The sequence below is a fragment of the Erythrolamprus reginae genome, chromosome 2 (assembly GCF_031021105.1).
Source record: "Erythrolamprus reginae isolate rEryReg1 chromosome 2, rEryReg1.hap1, whole genome shotgun sequence".
Lineage (NCBI taxonomy): Eukaryota > Metazoa > Chordata > Lepidosauria > Squamata > Dipsadidae > Erythrolamprus > Erythrolamprus reginae.
This window is the reverse complement of record NC_091951.1, coordinates 138,351,972-138,371,644: the sequence shown is the minus strand read 5'-3', so window position 1 is coordinate 138,371,644 and position 19,673 is coordinate 138,351,972. Positions and strand designations below refer to the sequence as shown.

General features: G+C 43.3%; 2 protein-coding genes across 4 annotated transcripts in view; one reads left to right on the top strand and one right to left on the bottom strand.

Annotated features, from left to right (window-relative positions):
* Window positions 1-464: 464 nt before the first annotated feature.
* PTGER1 (prostaglandin E receptor 1) lies at window positions 465-13,103 on the top strand. 3 transcript variants are annotated; one of them, XM_070739602.1, is made up of 3 exons: window positions 465-636; window positions 7,783-8,644; window positions 10,838-13,103. In XM_070739602.1, exons 2-3 carry the CDS (start codon window positions 7,814-7,816, stop codon window positions 11,090-11,092), a joined length of 1,086 nt encoding a protein of 361 aa, XP_070595703.1. In that variant the 5' UTR covers window positions 465-636; window positions 7,783-7,813; the 3' UTR covers window positions 11,093-13,103. The 3 variants fall into 3 exon arrangements, with proteins under 3 accessions (XP_070595703.1, XP_070595704.1, XP_070595701.1); XM_070739603.1 differs by having other exon boundaries at window positions 634-898; XM_070739600.1 differs by lacking the exon at window positions 465-636 and adding an exon at window positions 829-1,285.
* Window positions 13,104-14,162: 1,059 nt separating this feature from the next.
* Window positions 14,163-19,673, bottom strand: part of LOC139161019 (transitional endoplasmic reticulum ATPase-like) — a 42,639-nt gene continuing 37,128 nt past the window's right edge. The window contains exons 15-18 of the mRNA XM_070739599.1: window positions 18,927-19,056; window positions 17,517-17,675; window positions 17,248-17,399; window positions 14,163-14,893 (exon numbers count right to left, since the gene is read on the bottom strand). Of these exons, the coding sequence (XP_070595700.1) occupies window positions 14,788-14,893; window positions 17,248-17,399; window positions 17,517-17,675; window positions 18,927-19,056 (547 nt within the window). The 3' untranslated portion in view covers window positions 14,163-14,787. The remainder of the gene's footprint in view (window positions 14,894-17,247; window positions 17,400-17,516; window positions 17,676-18,926; window positions 19,057-19,673) is intronic.

The window sequence follows — 19,673 nt, the reverse complement described above, 5'->3', positions numbered from 1 at the left end:
CGGCATACAGCAGTAAAACAATACACAACAACTTAAAACCCCAGTACAAAAAGCATTCCTCACTTCTATGCTGGAGCAGAGTGCTATGGCTCAACCGCAGAGTCATGTATTTAATAAGGCTTTCCATAATCTATATTTTCTTTTATGTACACTGAGGACATATGCACCAAGACAATCACACTCAGTCAATAAATAACTCTATTCTATTATAAAGGGGGGGGGGGGCAGGAGGAAGAACAGTTTGACTAATTTAACAGCGATTCACTTAATAAGAAAGTGAAATGGGGCAAACTCACTTCACCAATGTTTTACTTAGCCACAGAAATTTGGGGGTCAACTGTGGTCGTAAGTCGAGCACTACCTGCATCTTACCGTTTAAGGTAGGGGTCTCCGACCTTGGCAACTTTAAGACTGGTGGACTTCAACTCCCAGAATTCCTCAGCCAGTGCTGGCTGAGGAATTCTGGGAGTTGAAGTCCACCAGTCTTAAAGTTGCCAAGGTCGGAGACCCCCGGTTGTAATGGCCATTCCCTTGGCCTTTTTCTTTAAGGTGTGTCGCCCACTTCCGCAACTCTCTGGAAGGAAAGACAGTACAGTACCTCTCCCAACACCGCTTCCGCCGCAGAGGGCTTTTGTGGTAAGAAGAAGAATTAAAATACAGTAAACCAATTTTGAGACCACAGAAGAGCGACGGGCAGAGAACTCAAAGCTCCGTGGGAAAGAGTCCCCTTTCTTTCCCAATCCGTGCGGGGAATGAAAAGGTTCACATAGACCGGCACTCTATGTCGGACCACCAAACTTAGTTGTTTCCACAGTGGGGGTGGCTCGCAGGCGGAGGATGAAGGAGAAAACTTCCCTTGCAGAGTGTCGCGGACGGTGGGGGGGAAGAGAGAAACCCGGTGAGGAAGAAAGCCTTCTTTGGAAGGCTGCCGCAGCGTCGGAATGGGGGTGGGTGGGGGGGTGGGGGTAAGGGAAGTTCAGAGCGCCCCCTAGTGCTGACGGCTGGCACAACCCCTCGTCTCCTGAGGCAGAGCCAGAAAGCGGGGAGGCGAAGTCGGGCGTTAGCGAAGCCCGCTCCGGTCCCTCTGAGGCTGGCTGGGTGGGTCGGGGGAGAAACCCGACGGAGAGCGGCCGCCTTTCCACACAGAAGACTGCAAGGGGAACCATGCGCTGCGAACCAAAGGAGAACCGGGTTCCCAAGAGCTCCCTCAACTCTTCCGCCACTTTCCTTGAGCCGAGGAGAGGGAACAACCGGGGCTTTGAGGAAAGGAAGGGAGCGGCTCCAGGTATGCTCGGGGTCGACGCGTAGGTGCTGCTGCTATACGGATCCTTCGGGAGGGAGACTCCAATTAGTTACGGCGGCAAAAAAAAAGGGGGGGAAAGGCTTATTGGGAGAAGCGGGCGGTCTTGTCTGAGGGGGATATTTAGTGTTCGCGAAGTTTCAGATGCTTTCCGAGTGACTTGCTTGCTTTTAGGGATGGAAGACACTCAGAAGAACCGGCACCGTCCTTGGGGGGGGGATATGTAGTAAAAGGCAAAAGCTCTGATGTATTAATGTATTAATTAAATGTTATTAATTAATTAAATTTATATGCCAAAGGGACTCTGGGCGGCGAATTGTTTGGGGCTTTACTATTCCTTGGAGGGAAAATAAAGTAGCCAGAAAGTCCTGGAAGGAAGCAAACCAGCTGCCCTCTTTCTTGTAAGCATTATCGGGATGCTGTTAATTCTTAATAATAATAATAATAATAATAATAATAATAATAATAATAATAATAATAATAATAATAATAATAATAATAAAATTGCCATTCGGAAACTCTTCCAATAGAAGGCGTCTCTCCCCAAATACTTCTCACCTGTTGGGAGTCACGTTTTAACCCAACCCGACACTTATTTTATTCCTGGTTCTGCCCTCCCCAAGAGGCAGTTTTTCTCTGCCGTCAATCACATGTCCCCGTTCAAGTAGGGAATAATCGTGTGGTGAAATTACTCCCACCGTCCTATTGATAGTTATGTAAGTACAGTAGTTTAGAACAGTGTTTCTCAACCTTGGCAACTTGAAGAGATCTGGGGCTGGGGAATTCTGGGAGTTGAAGTCCAGATCTCTTCAAGTTGCCAAGGTTGAGAAACACTGGTTTAGAACGTGGGGATTCTAATTCGCCTAAACAGCTGTATTGTAATTCAGTCTCTGCAACCTCCTAGTTAGCTCAATGGGGCTGTTGAATATGTAGGTGTGGGGTTTTTAGATAGCTGAAAAACAAGACAGCCAAAGGACACAACTTGTACAAGAAAATCATAAGTAGGGAGTGTTCCATTTTACAAGTTACTACTCCTGTATGAAGTTATTTACAAGTTATTTACTCCTGTACAACATTGGTGTGTGGGTGTACCCAATTAAAATTGAATAATGTACAATTTATTTGATTGATTAGACTTGTAGATCTTTATTTCCTCCTGACGCTAGATGCTTTGGTTGCTTTGGCTTTAATATACCCATGTAAGTGCTGGCAAGAATTATTTTCTGAAAAAGTCTTTCCTTCTAATGATGGAGAGAAAGATAACTGACTTTTAGACTAATGCTTCCCTGTATGGTATTTAACAAATAAGTTGATGATTTTCCAATAATTTCTGATATATATTTTTTGTTAAACATTTTTAAAAAAATGTTTTAACCTATGAATTTATCAATGGAGTAAACCTTGCAGTTCTTCAGTTTTATATGTTATTAAGGCTCCATGTCTACCATTAAAATAAAATTAAATAGCTTTCCACCTTCTGGATCATGATTTCACTCTCTCTAATATGGATTAAATCTGCTTTTCTCAAAACTCAGGAGTCCTAAATGATTTGTCATGAGAAAAGCAGAGTTTGTGAGAGCCTAGTTCCAATTTCAAAAGGATATTTATAGAAAGAGTGAAAAATTGTCTTCTTCAGTGCGACTACTGTGGGACAATTAGAGGATATTAAGAGGTGAATGGTACAATTTATCTTCCCAGATTCTGTTTTCGTTTCTATAGGGGCAGTGAAAACCATGGGAAGTTATAATTGTATCATCTGATTTTGAATAAAGCCCCAGGTTACTATTGCTAGACAATACATTTTTTTATGGAGCAATTCAGCTGCAGTACCTATGATAAGTACAGGAGATATGCTTATTTAAACACGCACGCCTTCTACAAAAGTGAACAAGATAACTATAGACTAACACAATTTGCTTCTGGTTTTATCAAATGAATTTAGACCATTATCCAACACCAGAAGGATTTGCTTCTCTCACAAACTACATATAAGTCAAAGACTTCTTTGTTAGTTTGTGCACGGAAATTTTTAAAGGCATGATACAGTAATACAGTACATGTATTCACATGAATAAAAATTCTATAAAATAGAAATAATTCAGGGTTTTTCAAGGTAATTGTTATACAGGACAGTAATTGGAGAGGGAGAAAAAGATTCAATGTGATAGTAATACAGTTGTGATGCTTGTATAAACATCAGCACTTTTGTATATCTAAGTAGCAGATAATCGATAATCCGTTCTAGTGAATATCAGTGGGAGATTATAATGAAATCTGAGGTCCCAAAAGTTTTTAAAAAACCAACAAATGAGGAAACAAGCAGAAGCCACTAATGGCAAACCATGTCTATATTTTTACCATGAAAACTAGAGAGATACACCCATGGTGTCAATAGGAGTTGAACTTGACTTTTTTTGTAGGTGCAGTTGTGATGTCTCAGGTCAGAGGGTATAGAAATGTTACCTTACGTTGGAGAGCAGGACATATTAGCAAATTTGGGAAGACTCTTCTATAAACATAATCAGAGAGTCAGCTTTTTGAACTTGATCTAAGTAAACATATGTAGCATTGTGTCGTCAGATTAGATTTTGGGATTAGACTTAAATCTATAGGAATGACATAAAGCCATTGTCCTGATTTTGTAAATAGAGTAAAACCTGAGTAATTGCTCCACATATTACAATGTTACAATAGATATTTTAGTCAATCTCTATTACTTTGTTTGTTGTAAAGTTCTGGAAGACAGAGAAGCTTGTTGACATTATTTGGGGAACAATTAGTTAAATCTAATAATACTTTTCTATTGTATATGCTGTTCGTAGCATAGATACTAGTTTCTCATAAATAAGTCCGACTTGTTCTCATCAGCTTGTTCTTTCTTAAATTTCACAATGACCTTTGTAATCTAAAACATGAGTTGGAAGATCTATTAAATTAGATATGTCTATGCTGTAAATTTCAAACCCCTAAAGAAAATGACAGAACAATGTAATTATGAATTAAAGTAAAAGACATTATAAAATATGAAATAGGACACTTTCCCATTTTTACTTCTGTTTACCCCCTAATATAGCTCTCTTATCTGTTTGTAATTCTTGTAAAATACCTTAAATCTTAAACTAAAAATAAAGTGCTAAAAATAGGGTACATTGTGGAGATATTTTATCTCTGCTATTTGGAAGAACTCTAATAAGGCAATTCTGTGGAAGGCTGAAGAGATGTTAACAGACACCTGATTACCACCAAATCAACATTCATCTTAATCAGAATGGGAGAGGTTATCCTAGCGCATGAGGCAACAGATGACAAGCAGTGGAAATATAACAGTACTAGCTAAATACCCATGCTACAGAACTGTATGGTTGGGCTTGATAAACTGACATTTAGAGCTTCAAAATTAATGAGTAGTTATGATTGGCCTCGCCTCTCCCCTTCTGTCCTCAGCCTTTCCCCACATAATCCCCCCTATCCTATCCTGTTCTCTGCAGTTATTTTCAGATTGGGAGGGGGGTGTAGAAAGTCTAACTAATTTAGCACCAGAGCCTGTTAATAATAGTTTTTAATGGCCTGTCTACTGACTTGGCGATGAGCTTGACGATAGGTGTGTAGCTTCCCTTACTTGTGTTTTCCTTACTGCGTGACCTACAGATCTTTACAAAAGATTAAATCTTTTTCTGCACTTTTTGCCTCTTTTCTCTTTAACTGGTGTTACAGTAAAAGGAACAGATGAGCTGAACAGTCTGAACTGAGGAGGAAAATAAGGGTGGGGGGAAATCTGCCTCTGCCTACCAGCATCCATCAGTATTCATCAGGCTAGTGTCCTGTCAGAGCGGGAGAGAGTTGAGGGATGTTTGGAAACTCAAACAGTATTTGCTGTGTGAGCAAGAAAGAGGCTGGCCATGGCTTAGCTCAACTTTAGTAAAGCTGCTTGCTGCTGTGAAAGTAAAATTGAAAGTGAAACTCCTCTGCTTGTGTTTTGCATTTGGAACAGATTTATTTTGAGGTGGGGAGGGGGAGTAGAACGCCCTAGCATCTGAACATGTTAATAATAATATAGGAAATACTATTGCTCTGATGGTCATTTTGAAAAATCCTTTCTTAGTGAGCACCTAGAAGGCAAGAGGAACATACTTGCCAAATTTCAAGTTTGTAGGTTTTCCAGTTCTGAAGATTTTGTGATTACGGCGAGTGATTTTTATTTTTATATCTATAGAGATTTGCTTTCCTTGGTGATACAGGTAGACCTTGACTTATGACCATAATTAAGCCCAGAATTTCTCTTGTTAACTGAGACAGTTGTTAGTTAGTTTTATGACCGTTCTTGACACAGTTGTTAACTGAATTTATTGATTAATGAAATTTATTAATCACTGCAGAAATTTATTAATCACTGAATCTCTGCAGTTAAGTTAGTAACTCAGGTGTTATATGTGTCTGGCTTCCCCATTGACTCTGCTTGTCAGAAGGTCACAAAAGGTGATTACCTGACCCCAGGACACTGCAACCACAATAAATATGAGTCAGTTGCCAAGCATCTGAATTTTGATCATGTGATCATGGGGAATGCTGCAATGGTTGTGAATGTGGAAAAAAGTCTTTAATGACTTTTCCCAGGGCTGTGGTTACTTCAAATGAGCATTAAATGTCGTAAGACATAGGGCTACCTGTAGCTTAAATCTTCCTGAGGTAGCTGCTCCATTTTACTTTATGTACTTTTGGTTAGCTAGACGTGAACTACCTTGAGATAAATGGCACTTAATTTTAGTAAAGTGACTGCATTGTTAATATTTGGTCTGAGTGGAACTTTTGGTTGAAGGAGAGGTGCCTAGGTTAAGGCCCTGTGGATTTTAAACCATAGGCAGAAAAGTCCTCTTCACTATTTAAAAAGTATTTAGTTAACTACCCGTTCATTAAAGTCTTACTTCCTTTCCCCATGTTTCTGTTGATTCTCCTCCTCATTGAATGTATATATGTTGGGTTTTGTGATAGAACATGTAATCAATGAAGGGCTGCAAAAAAATTTACTACTACAATGTGGGGCGTGGCTTATTTAGTGGGTGTGGCTTGCAGGCCATGTGACCAGGTGGGAGTGGCTTGACAATCATGTGACCAGGGGTGGCTTAAAGGTCATGTGACTGGCTTAAAGGTAGCCAACTTGACATCACTCACATCAAGGGTTTGGGTTAGATTTAGAGTGCCTGGCCTCTCCTTGCCTCAGAGAGATACAATTTCTCTATCCATTTACTATTACTGAACATCCAAAATATACTGTTTAATTCTATGTATATATGCCATATATGTACATACATATTACACACAGTCACACAAAAATACACATTATCTACTATATAAACTGTATGTGTATGTACACACACACACACACACACACATGCACAGCTCTTCTAAAATTATACACATTCAACCTCATTTACTATGATCGGAAAAACATACCCAGAGCCCAGAAGGGAAAAAAAGAAAAAAAAATATTTTTTTTCTAGCAGTTCTGCATACCTGGCAGTACCTGTGAGAGCCCATCACTGCATGTAATTCAAGTCAGGGTTTAAATTTTAGAAAATATTTTTTAAAAAGAAGTCAGCCAGTCAAGACAAGACAAAAGGGGAAGATAAGAGAAGTTATATTACCATACTTTTCAGAGCACCTTGTGGCCCCTAAAAAGAGGGTGGAAATGTTGGTGGGTCTTATACATTGAATATAGCCATTTTTGGCCTCCCCAAGTCCTGCCCCTGCATCCCATTTTTGTGAAAAATGGACCTGTTTTTTGCAAAAACAGGGTGCACAGAGGGTTTGGGAAGCCTGCAGAGCGCTCCTAGGGGGTGGGGGAAAGGCAAAAACAGGCCTCCCACCACCACCCAGGAGGCTCCCCAACCCTCTGCATGCCCCGTTTTTGCAAAAAGGTGAAAAACAAGCACAAAAGTGAGGGTGTTTTTGCCTTCTAATTATCCCATCTAGTATGACCGGAGGAGGAATTCTGGGAGTTGAAGTTCACTAGTCTTAAAACTGTCAAGTTTGAAGAGCCCTGGTTTAAGGGTTAGAGGTGCAAGGGTCTTCAAGTCTGGCAAATTTAAGACTTGTGGACTTAAACTCCCATTCCTGAGCTATCATGACTGGAGGAGGAATTCTGGAATTTGAAGTCCACAGGTCTGAAAGCTGTCAAGTTTGAAGTTTGTAAAAAGTGTACATGGTTGTAAAAAGTATTCTGCTACACTGGTATTTTATTAAATAATATATTACTACACCATTTGGTTCAGAATAATTTTTTCCTCCTCTAAAATCTATGTGCGTCTTATACTCTGGTGTGTCTTATACTCCAAAAAAAGACGGTAAATACGATGGAGTTCATACAGAAAACTGGCTTCCCTTCCCTTTGGGTTTGGCAGGAGCTGGGAGCTGGAAGCAAGTAGGGAGAGTCAGCTCTCATGGACAGAAATGGAGGGTCTAATCCTCTTTCCCCCTCTTTGCAGATGCCTGAGCCTGGAAGCAGCCGTTGACAGGATGTTTGCTATGCACCCTCCCAATGCTTCTCAAGCACCTGCCATTCACCTAGTGAACAGTTCCTCCTCGGGTCTTACAGAGCTGGTGAAGACTCCACCAAGTGCTTCTTCTCCCGCTGCCCCCATCTTCTCAATGACCTTGGGGGCTGTCTCTAATATTATGGCCTTAGTAATCCTCGTGCAGTCCTACGCCCGCTTCCGGCGTCGTTCCAAGGCCACGTTCCTGCTGTTTGCCAGCAGCTTGGTTATCACAGACCTAGCGGGCCATGTCATCCCAGGCTCCTTCGTGTTGCAACTATATGCCACACGGCGCAATTGGGCAGCCATGGATCCTTCTACAGCGCTCTGCAAGTTCTTCGGCGCTTCCATGGTGTTCTTTGGACTCTGCCCTCTCTTTCTGGGCTTCATGATGGCCGTGGAGCGCTGCATTGGAATCACTCGTCCTCTGCTCCACAGTGCAATGGTCACGCCAGGCCGAACGAAGCTTTCCTTGGTGGGACTGTGGGGCGTCGCTCTTGCCATTGCCCTCTTGCCTCTCTGCAATTTTGGGAAATACGTTATACAGACCCCCAACACTTGGTGTTTTATCAAGGTGCAAGAGGCAGAAGAATGGTCAGATATAGCTTTTGCCCTGCTCTTCTCCCTTTTGGGGTTGGTCTCTCTGGTGGCCTCTCTCATCTGCAATACATTCAGTGGACTCATCCTGGTGCGAGCTCGCCTCCGGGGTCAGCGCAAATGCGGTCGGCGGAGAGCCAAAGCTCATGACATTGAAATGGTCGTACAGCTTGTGGGCATCATGGTGGTCTCCTGTATTTGTTGGAGTCCATTATTGGTGAGTACAAAAAAAGAGAAACCTAACAGGAGAGGGGCAATGGGAACACGTAGGGTGGCACAACATAAGTGGGAAGTTGGCATGTGGCAAACAAACTCCTCCCTAGTTCACAATAAAGATCGAGTGAGAGAGGAACTTTGTTCAGACTTGGAAAATTTTGTTGCTACAACAAATATAGTTATAAATGTAGTACACATCTACATGATTTTTAAAGGGCTATGGGTGTTCTATTACCATGGCTGCTAAAAATTGCATTACAATGTACGGAGAGCATCAGATTGGGTAAACTTAGAATAAGAAGCCCTTATTTTTAGAATAAGCAGCCCTGTTAAGGAGATTCTTGGAAGTACGTTCATATGAAACACAGTACAGTACTTTGATTATGTAAGAAACTATTTGATTAGAGGGAAAATAATTATTAACTGGAAAACTTCCTGAGGTTAAAAGTTTGAATCGAATTGAATTATGCTTGGATATACCGTATTTTTTGGAGTATTTATTTTATTTTACTTTATTTATTTATTTAATTAATTGAATTTGTATGCCGCCCCTCTCCGAGGACTCGGGGCGGCTCATAGCATATATAAAAACAGAACAATAATATAATCCAATTAGTACTACTATATTAAAAACAATTAAAAAGAGAAGATTAACCTAAAAAATTAACTTATTAACCAAACATTAAGCAATCATACTTAAGGCATTCAGTGGTCAGGGGAAGATCTAAGAGTCCCAAGCCTGGCGGCAAAGATGGGTTTTTAAGCTCTTTCGGAAGGCAAGGAGGGAGGGGGCAGTGCGAATCTCTGGGGGGAGTTGATTCCAGAGGGTCGGGGCTCCCACAGAGAAGGCTCTTCCCCTAGGTCCCGCCAACCGACATTGTTTGGTCAACGGGACTCTAAGGAGGCCAATTCTGTGGGACCTCACCGGTTGCTGGGATTCGTGTGGCAGAAGGCGGTCTCGGAGATAATCTGGTCCTGTGCCACATAGGGCTTTATAGGTCATAACCAACACTTTGAATTGTGCCCGGAAACTGATCGGTAGCCAATGCAGTCCGCAGAGTGATGGTGAGGTGGGCATTTCTTGGAAGGCCCAAGACTGCTCGCGTGGCTGCATTTTGGACAAGTTGAAGTTTCCGAACACTCTTCAGAGGTAGCCCCATGTAAAGAGCATTGCAGTAGTCGATCCTCGAGGTGATAAGGGCATGAGTGACCATGAGCAAAGACTCCCTGCCCAAATAGGGCCGCAACTGGTGCAGCAGGCGAACCCGGGCAAACGCCCTCCTCGCCACAGCTGAAAGATGGTGTTCTAAAGTTAGCTGTGGATCAAGGAGGACGCCCAAGTTGTGAACCCTCTCTGAGGAGGTCAATAATTCCCCTCCCCAGGGTGATGGACGGACAGATGGAATTGTCCTTGGGAGGCAGAACCCACAGCCACTCCGTCTTGTCTGGACTGAGTCTGAGCCTGTTGGCACCCATCCAGACCCTGACAGCCTCCAGATACCGGCACATCACTTCCACTGCTTCGCTGAGTGGACATGGGGTGGAGATGTACAGCTGGGTGTCGTCAGCGTACTGATGGTAACTCACCCCATGCCCTTGGATGCACCTTAGTTTTTGGGGAGGAAAATGGGGGGAAAACTCTGCCTACCAGGTATTCATCTGGCTAGCATCCTTAGTCTGCTCAGCTTCAGCACATTATTTTATTCCCTGGTTGGGGCTTAAAAAAACCCCCTTATTGAAAATGAAAAAAACCCTTAGGGCTGGAAAAAACATTATTTGGAGGGAGTAGCAATAAAAAAAGACTATAAGCCAATAAGAGCCGGAAAGATTTGGTGCCTAGTTAGGGCTGGGGAAAAAGGCTTTGAAAAAGCTACATTCAGAGTATAAGATGCAGGCAATTTTTCAGTCTCTTTTATGGGGAGAAAGGTGCATCTTATACGCCAAAAAAATACGGTAATACCCCAAAGAATGAACCAAGGAAGCACTCAATTGACTCTGGGAAGCCCTTATCAGCACACAAGGGCTGGATTGTGAATGGTATATTTATTATGTGGGCCGAGCTAATGTTTACACAGAGTTAATGCCTGCTTTTAAGTTCTTAGGGGGAGGAGCGGATCATAGAAACCTACTGTCTTGATATCTTGTTCTCTCATTTGCTGATGTCACACATTGCTGCTTTTTTCTCTGTTCCCAGGTCATTGTCATCTTATCAGCAAGCAACTTCCATAAAACTTTGAATTACGGTCATCTGCTGTTCCTTGGTGTGCGCTTGGCCTCCTGGAACCAGATCCTGGACCCATGGGTATATATATTGCTGCGACGCGCAGTACTGCGCAAGCTCCTGGCTCTATTTCTAAGGCGCCCCGACCTCAAAACAGCAAACTTTGACCGCTGGGAGGCCAGCTCCTTCCAGAGCTCTGACCGCAGTGTTGCTCCTGGTCGCATCTAGTACAGAGTGGAGCAAACAAGAATTGATCGACTTGAAAGCACTTTGAACCTTCCTGGGATTCATAATCTAGCAATCTTGGCTGCTGCTGCCGGTATAAGAAATACCACAGATAAATTGGCAGCTTTGAATCTTGGCAGCAAATAAGTTGTTCACTACTTTGAAGCAGCCTCCTGCCCATTTCTGACTTTCTTATTGAGAGGCAGAAAGCGAGCGAGAGATGCACACTCTTGGAAGATATAACAATGATGGTTTTGGGGGGATAGACAAGGGCATCCACAGAAAGGGTGATGGGAGAGTAAATATATCACAACGCAAATGAAAAGTCACGATGCTCATGAATTCACTTTGATACCATGGTGGTTTCTATTGGACACCTACGGAAGAGACTTTTGCTAGGTGGTAAAGAACACATTATACATTCCTGATACTTCCCATAAAGTGGAACTGAGAACTCTGTCTGCTCTCAGATAGTCATCAGAAGACCGTTCTTGACCAGGTAAATGAAAGCAGGCCAGTATATTTTGATAGGAAAATGGTGATTTAGTGCATTTTGAAAGCCACATGCCCTTCCTGGTACAGAGTGCGCTGTGCATGAAGAACAGCCTGGCAAATTATTCATACTATATTCCGAAGCTGAACAATGCTACCTGTGACTTTCTTGCAACTTCTCAAGAGTGTAAATCTTGCTCTTGTGAATCCTTGGTGAAAAGACATACCAGGTAGCCTCCTTCCTTGGCTGCTCAGTTCAGGTAGATCATCCTGCTGCGCTTTCCTAGCCAAAGTAGCTGTTCAGGTCCAACCCTGTCAAGGCAGACTATTTTAATGTGCTGCCAGGAATGACCTGGATACTTGGGAGTCTATGATGCACATTTTCCACAATGTTGAGGCACCTGCATTACTGCAGCGTCTAAAGGAATTTAATGGGTCTAAAATTTGCCGCGCTTCTAACACAAGGAATCGGACGCAAAGTTATCACTTCGTCTCACCATCACATCCAGTTGCTGTGGAGAAAACAAAGGCATGGACTCACGGTTCAGGGCGGCCTTTAATTTACACACGAATGTAGAAATTCCAGAGAACTTTTTCATGGGCATCATAGAGAGATTTTTTAAAAAGTTGAAAATGTGATCTCGTGGGGTCTCCCAAATTTAAAAAAAATAAGGAAGAAAGTGCCTTTCAGAAGAGTAAGTAGACCCACAGCATTATTTATTCATAGAAGAGATCCACAGCAGTTCGGTCCTAGAATGGAATTTCAACAAATTGTTGCCGATGAGCCTGTAAAATAACATCCTTGCAGAACTCGTGGGACTGACCTACAGACTGCAAGGGGATGCCTCCGTCTGCTGCTCTACTCCAGGCTCTGGAAAGCTGTGAACAACAAAGCAAGGACAATGGGAAAGCCCTGAAATGATTGATCTGAGTGGGCTGGCTGTGGCCCAGCCGTACCCTGTGGGAACCCTTAATCAGCACCAGGCACTCCACAATAAAGCACTTCACGGGAGCATTTCCGGGCCCTTCGTGCTTTATGTTCTTCCATGTCCGTGACTTGCTTTGCACATGCTTGCTGTCAGCAGCCTGTGCCAGCCCAACTAATCTAGCCAGCCTCAGGCTCCCAATTCTTGTTCCATGTGTTTTGTTTTCATTCGGTGGCTGTTTATTGTCATCTGGCAGCTGCAGCATATAAAATCAAGCTTCCAGAATCCTGGCTGGCAAATAAGTGGGATCGAACAGCAGAAGGAAAATTATCACTGTTATGGGAATTAGTTGGGAAGAAAAAAAAAGAGAGAGATGAAGTTGGAGACCTGTTGCTCCAGGTTCAAGTTTTCTGCCCCTGTCTACACCTCTGGTATTGCTCCACCAACCTTGTCCTTGGGTATGTTTGTAAACACACAGCCGTTTCGCTATGTTCCTGTACTAACAAGTGGGCTGTGCTCACAGTGGGACACAGCTGCAGCTGATATGGGTCTCTGCTGTCCATTGACCTTTTAATAAATTATTTATTTGTGTGCAACATTCTGAAGACCATGTTTGGTGGGGTCTTGGCTGAAATTCCATCACTACACACACAACACTTAATCCATGTGCTATTTTTGCTTTTCTGTTGTACTGGCTACGGATTGAATTTTTCTTTAAAAAATAATTCCTTGAAACTCTTAATTGACTGTTTAACTACCGACAACTGGTGGCAGCAAAAATTAGTGATTCTGTATTACTAGACTGCCGTTTAGTGGTTTGTCTGAATCTCTGCAGCTGCTAGAGAGAAAGAATTGCTAGAATTAGTATGGCAACTGTACACTTTTTTAAAAGCTACACAAGGGGCAGAGACAAAAGATTCCCTGCCAGGCAGGCCACAGGAAGTACAAGATAGAAAGTGTTGCTATACAGTGCCCATATAAAGTACAGTGCTACCTCTACTAAGAATGCCTCTACTTACGAACTTTTCTAAATAAGAACCGGGTGTTCAAGATGTTTTTGCCTCTTCTGAAGAATCATTTTCCACTTGCAAACCCGAGCCTCCGAAACTTTAACTGGAAAAGGCAGGGAGAAACCTCTGTGGGGCCTCTCTAGGAATCTCCTGGGAAGAAAAAGGGCCGGAAAAGGCAGGGAGAAGCCTCCTTGGGGCCTCTCTTGGAATCTCCTGGGAGGAAACGGGGCCTCCACCCTCCCTGTGGTTTCCCCAATCGCACACATTATTTGCTTTTACATTGATTCCTATGGGAAAAATTGCTTCTTCTTACAAACTTTTCTACTTAAGAACCTGGTCATGGAACGAATTAAATTCTTAAGTAGAGGTACCACTGTATCTGGAGAGTAAGAATTCCCAATTGCAGGTAGACAGCGAGATAGAGGCAACAATGTGTAGGTATATGGTATATCCTTGGGAAACAGCCAGAGGGCTGACAGTCTTTATACCCAGGGAAGGATGTTTATAGATATGCCCATATCTCTCTCCCGTGAGCATGCTTTGCCCTCTGCAGACTTCATAGAATTCCTCCTAGTGTAAGAAGCATGCACCTTCAGTTTATTGGGACATTCAGAAGTCTTTGTCACCTAATAACACAGACCAGAGTTTGTTGAAATCCACCTTATTTACTAGTACAAAGGCTTTGCTGTGGGCTAAGAGGGGTCAAAGGGACTGGCTTACAAGCAGGGTTGGAAAACTGCCCATCCTCCATTCCCTTGTGTTCCAGACTGGAAGCCAATATAAGAGATCAGGCACTGGTGTGAAGCATTCTGATGCATTTGTGGGCAGAGCCCTGCTATATGGGAAGCCTTCATCCCACACCTGAGCTTCCAACAGGCAGCTTCCTGATTGTTACCGAAAGCAAAATGCTAGAACAGATGGACCAGTCTGATGGAGAATGGTTCAATTCTCATGACAGCTGCTTTTAAGCTTTGTCTCCCTCTTCTGACTACCACAGGTACTGCTTTCATCTTTTAAAAAAAGAGGGGGGGGGGAGAACCAAGGGATTCCTGGCCACAGCCAAGCCAGGCGGAAAAGGAAGTCGCACCCAACATTACCCACCAAAACGAAGCATGAGGTTTTCTTGTGTTGAGTAGCGCAGATCTGCAACCAAGGAGGAGGGCAGGGTTTATAGGGCCTCAAGCATCAGCCAGTCCTTACATTAAAGAGCACAATTATACGAGCGCACAGGACCATCCACTCCCATCACAAGGGGGTGTTTCCCGTACGATCAGTTATAGAGGTCGTCTTCCCCCTCCTCCTGGAAGAGGCTTCCTTGCCCGCTGTTGCTGCCACTGCTTCCCCCTCCACCACTGGTCTGCTTGCCCGCTGGAAACCTGTAGGGGGCAAAAGGGGGAAGAGGGCTGGTTCAGTTCAGGAGAAACCGCGAGTTATTCATTCTACTGAATCAATGGACATCTTAACTGGAACTAGCTACACATTATCACAGTGTTCATGTGCAACCGGTTGTTTAGGAATGTGGCCATGGATTGATAAGAGGGTTGCCGTCACCTTTCTGATGCATGCTGCATTGCATTGTTTAAACAGCATAACATCCAATGGTTGGATATGGTTCTTAATGTGAAAGAAAGAAAAATCCCATGAAGTGTAGTATTATCTATCCCTCTATCCATTCATCCCTCTCTCTCTCTCTCAGCTATCAGCTATATCTGTCTGTCTGTCTATCATCTATCAGCTATAGTATATCTGTCTGTCTGTCTGTCTATCATCTATCAGCTATAGTATATCTGTCTGTCTGTCTGTCTATCATCTATCAGCTATAGTATATCTGTCTGTCTGTCTGTGTCTGTCTGTCTGTCTATCATCTATAGTATATCTGTCTGTCTGTCTATGTCTGTCTGTCTGTCTGTCTGTCTGTGTCTGTCTGTCTGTCTGTCTGTCTGTCTGTCTGTCTGTCTGTCTATCTATCTATCTATCTATCTATCTATCTATCTATCTATCTATCTATCATCTATCGAAACATAGAAGTCTGACGGCAGAAAAAGACTTCATGGTCCATTTAGTCTGCCCTTATACTATTTTCTGTATTTTATCTTAGGATCTATCTATCTATCTATCTATCTATCTATCTATCTATCTATCTATCTATCTATCTATCTATCTATCTATCTATCTATCACTATTTATTGGATTTATATGCTGCCCCTCTCCAAGGACTTGGGGTAGTTTACAACATATAAAAACAGTAACAATATCCCAAATCCAATATTCATATAAATTAAGTAGTAAAATACTCAAATTCATTAAAAATCAATCACTCTCATTCATATGATCAAGCATGCATTCCATTCATCAGCCAGGGGCTAATTATCTAGTGGCCCCAAGCCTGTCGGCACAAATGGGTCTTTAAGTTATTGCGGAAAACAAGGAGGGTGGGGACAGTGCAAATCTCTGGGGGGGGGGGAGCTGTTTCCAGAGGGCCGGGCCCCTCAGAGAGAAGGCTCTTCCCCTAGGTCCCGCCAAACGACATTGTCTAGTTGACAGGAGAAGGCCGACTCTGTGGGCCCTGACCGGTCGCTGGGGCTCAGTATTGCACAAGCATGCCAAAGTATTTATTAAATTTATACTCTTAAAAATAATTGGTTTTTAAAACATTCTTCTTGAAGGAGATATATATATCCCACCTTTCATTCAGGGAAATTAGCTGGAAATCGGAGGTTGAAATGGCTGACATCCTGACTTTTATGCACTGTTGCATTTTGTTGCAGACGCTGCTTGTTCCGCCTATAAGCAGCGTTTCCGAACCTTGTCTGCTTTAAGACGTATGGACTTCAATTCCCAGAATTCCATAGCCAGCCATGCTCATTAAGGAATTCTGGGAGTTGAAGTCCACATGACTTAAAGCAGCCAAGGTTGAGAAACATGGGCTATAGGATTTTATGAATTATTTTGGAGGCTCTAATACAGCCTACATTTCATGAATGAAATTGTATGGATCTTGGGAAAAGGTTAGTGATGCCCTACACGGCTTAGGACCAGGTTACTTATAGCAGTGTTTCCCAACCTTGGCAACTTGAAGATATCTGGACTTCAACTCCCAGAAATCTCCAGCCAGCATTTGCTGGCTGGGAAATTCTGGGAATTGAAGTCCAAATACCTTCAAGTGGCCAAGGTTGGGAAACACTTGACTTATAGGACCATCTCCAGCTTTATTTATCCTAGCAACCAGTCAGAGACCAGAGAGTTGACCTTCTCCAACTTCCGTCAGCCAAGCAATGCTGTCTGGCGGGTCCTAGGGGAAGGGCCTTCTCTGTGGCAGCTCCAACCCTCTGGAACAAACTCCCCCTCCTCAGGAGATTCGCATTGCCCCCAATCTCCTGGCCTTCCAGGACGCTTTAAAAACTCACCTTTGCAGAGAGGCTTGGGGCTGTTGAGCGCTAATTATCTTGCTCAATAAGATACTAACCTTGTCGGTATGATTGTGATATGAATGAATGGGGTTATATGATTTTATAACTTGGGTTTTTAGATTAATTTTATAAATTTGGCTTAGAATTGTTTTTTTATATGTTGTGAGCCCCCCTGAGTCTTCGGCGAAGGGCGGAATATAAGTCCAATTAATAAATAAATAAACTTCCCCATCTATATGCCCACCTCACTCGCCACCCAGTGCTGTTGTAGTTTTATTTGTTTGTGGGATAGAAGAAGCACAAACTTCTTCTAATGTTACCTGAAGTTGCCAAAACCACGGCTCTGCTGTAACGTCTGAGCAAACATCTCATATTTGCGTATGTCATTATCGCTAACTGAACGGCGTGCAAAGCGCATGGCTTCTTCAAAGTGATCCCGCCGGATCTCTGGCACTGGGTCATAATCGTCATCCTGTTACAAGACACAGAAGGAAAAGCTGCAGCCACCAAAGTGGAGGAACACACTCGTAAGAATAAGATAAGGGGAGGAAACAGGTCTGGTTTTCAAGGGAAAATATTGTGTCCGTACCATGGCAGCGCATTTCTGACGCTGCCGTTCACGTTCTGCCTTGATCTCCATCTCAATGGCCTCACGGATGGCAAGCTTGCAGGCACGCTGACAGATTTCGGTGAGGTCAGCACCAGAGAAGCCATGTGTGATCTTAGCTAGATAATTCAAGTCGACATCCTGTTGGGGAAAAGAGATACAAGCTGAAGTATTACCTGTCCAAGTTAGCAAAGTAAGACAAGAATGAGAAGTGAATGCTGAGGGGCAGCAAAAATGTGTATTTTAAGGAGTTGACTATGTGCCAATTAATTTAGCCTTTCATGGTGAATCCCCATAGAAGGCAGTGGGGGCCATTGCCCCCTTTTCTGTATTGGAGCAGTTTGGTCTTGTCTATAGACTGAGCGATGATAGCAATAGCACTTATTATTGTTAGTTTTTATTGTTATTATTATCATTATTATCATCATCATCAATACAACACAGCAAACGAGATCACTATGCTGAAATTCGTATTTCATCACCAGTCGGGCGCTTCCCAAGCACCTAGGACTGCGTGATGTAGGGGCGAATTATGTTTGCCGATCCCAGTAAAGTGGCCTTTTGCAATTGACAGATGGAGATTTTGTCAATTCCGATGGTTTTCAAATGTCCACTGGGACCATTTTCATTGACTTATGCCAGAGTCTTTGCACCTCGATATATTACTACTACTACTACTACTATTACTACTACTACTATTAATTGGATTTGTATGCCGCCCCTCTCTGAGGACTTGGAGCGGCTCACAACATATCAAAACAATATACTTAGACTTATTTACCACTTTACAGTGCTTTACATCCCTCTCTAAGCAGTTTACAATATCAGCCTATTTCCCCCCACAATCTGGGTCCTCATTTTACTGACTTCGGACGGATGGAAGGCTGAGTCAACCTTCAGCTGGTTAGGATCGAACTCCTGGCAGTGAGCAGAGTTAGCCTGCAATACTGCATTCTTACCAGAGGTGGGTTCCTACCAGTGCAGTCCGGTGCACAGCTCCAGTAGTGGCCCACCGATTGCACAATTTTGGCACGACGGTTTTGGTGCTGTCTTTGCTAGTCCGTGAGCACAGCCCTCTTTTTTTTCCTAATTTTTGGCTCTCTGAGCATGCACAGAAGAAAAATCATCCCTCTGCACACGCGCAGAAGCAAAATCACGCTTGGGGACATGTGCGCAGCGCACTAGTGGGAAGGTAAGAAGAACCTGCCCCTGATTCCAACCACTGCACCACCACAGCTCTCCTGCCGTCTTGTTCCTCACTTTGACACTAGAGAACTTCAGGGAAGACTGAGCCACACACACACTGATAGTCACAATCAGGTCTCCTCTAGTGGATGGGTGACACTGCTGATTTAGTTTCCCATGCCCATTTCTTGCCCCCCTTTGACTGACCTTGGCAACTGGTGATTTTCGCAAGTTGGCTTGGAGGATCGCTACACGAGACTTGTCATCAGGTAAAGGGATGTAGATGAGCTGGTCCAGGCGTCCTGGACGAAGGATAGCTGGGTCAATGATGTCTGGTCTGAAAAGAGTTGACAAAGAGGTGCAAGAGGTTTCGTGGGTTGCTTATCCCCAGGATTTCGACTCGGATGCTACTTTGACAGGAAGGCAGCTCTATAGCAGATGTGGGCAAGATGAGGGGTCCAGGCTACAGAAGGCTGCAAACTTTCGCCAGACCCATCCTCGAATACAGCTCATCTGTTTGGAACCCATATCGCATCTCAGACATTAACACCCTTGAAAATGTCCAAAGATACTTCTCCAGAAGAGCCCTTCACCCCTTCACTCGAAACAGAATACCCTACGAGACTAGACTTTCAATCCTGGGCCTAGAAAGTTTAGAACTAAGACGCCTTAAACAAGATCTAAGTATTGCCCACAAGATCATATGCTGCAACGTCCTGCCTGTCAGCGACTACTTCAGCTTCAACTACAGCAACATAAGAGCACACAACAGATTTAAACTTAATATTAACCGCTCCAAACTTGACTGTAAAAAATACAACTTCAGTAACCGAGTTGTCGAAGCGTGGAACTCATTACCGGACTCCATAGTGTCATCCCCAAACCCCCAACACTTTACCCTTAGATTATCTACGGTTGACCTATCCAGATTCCTAAGAGGTCAGTAAGGGGCGA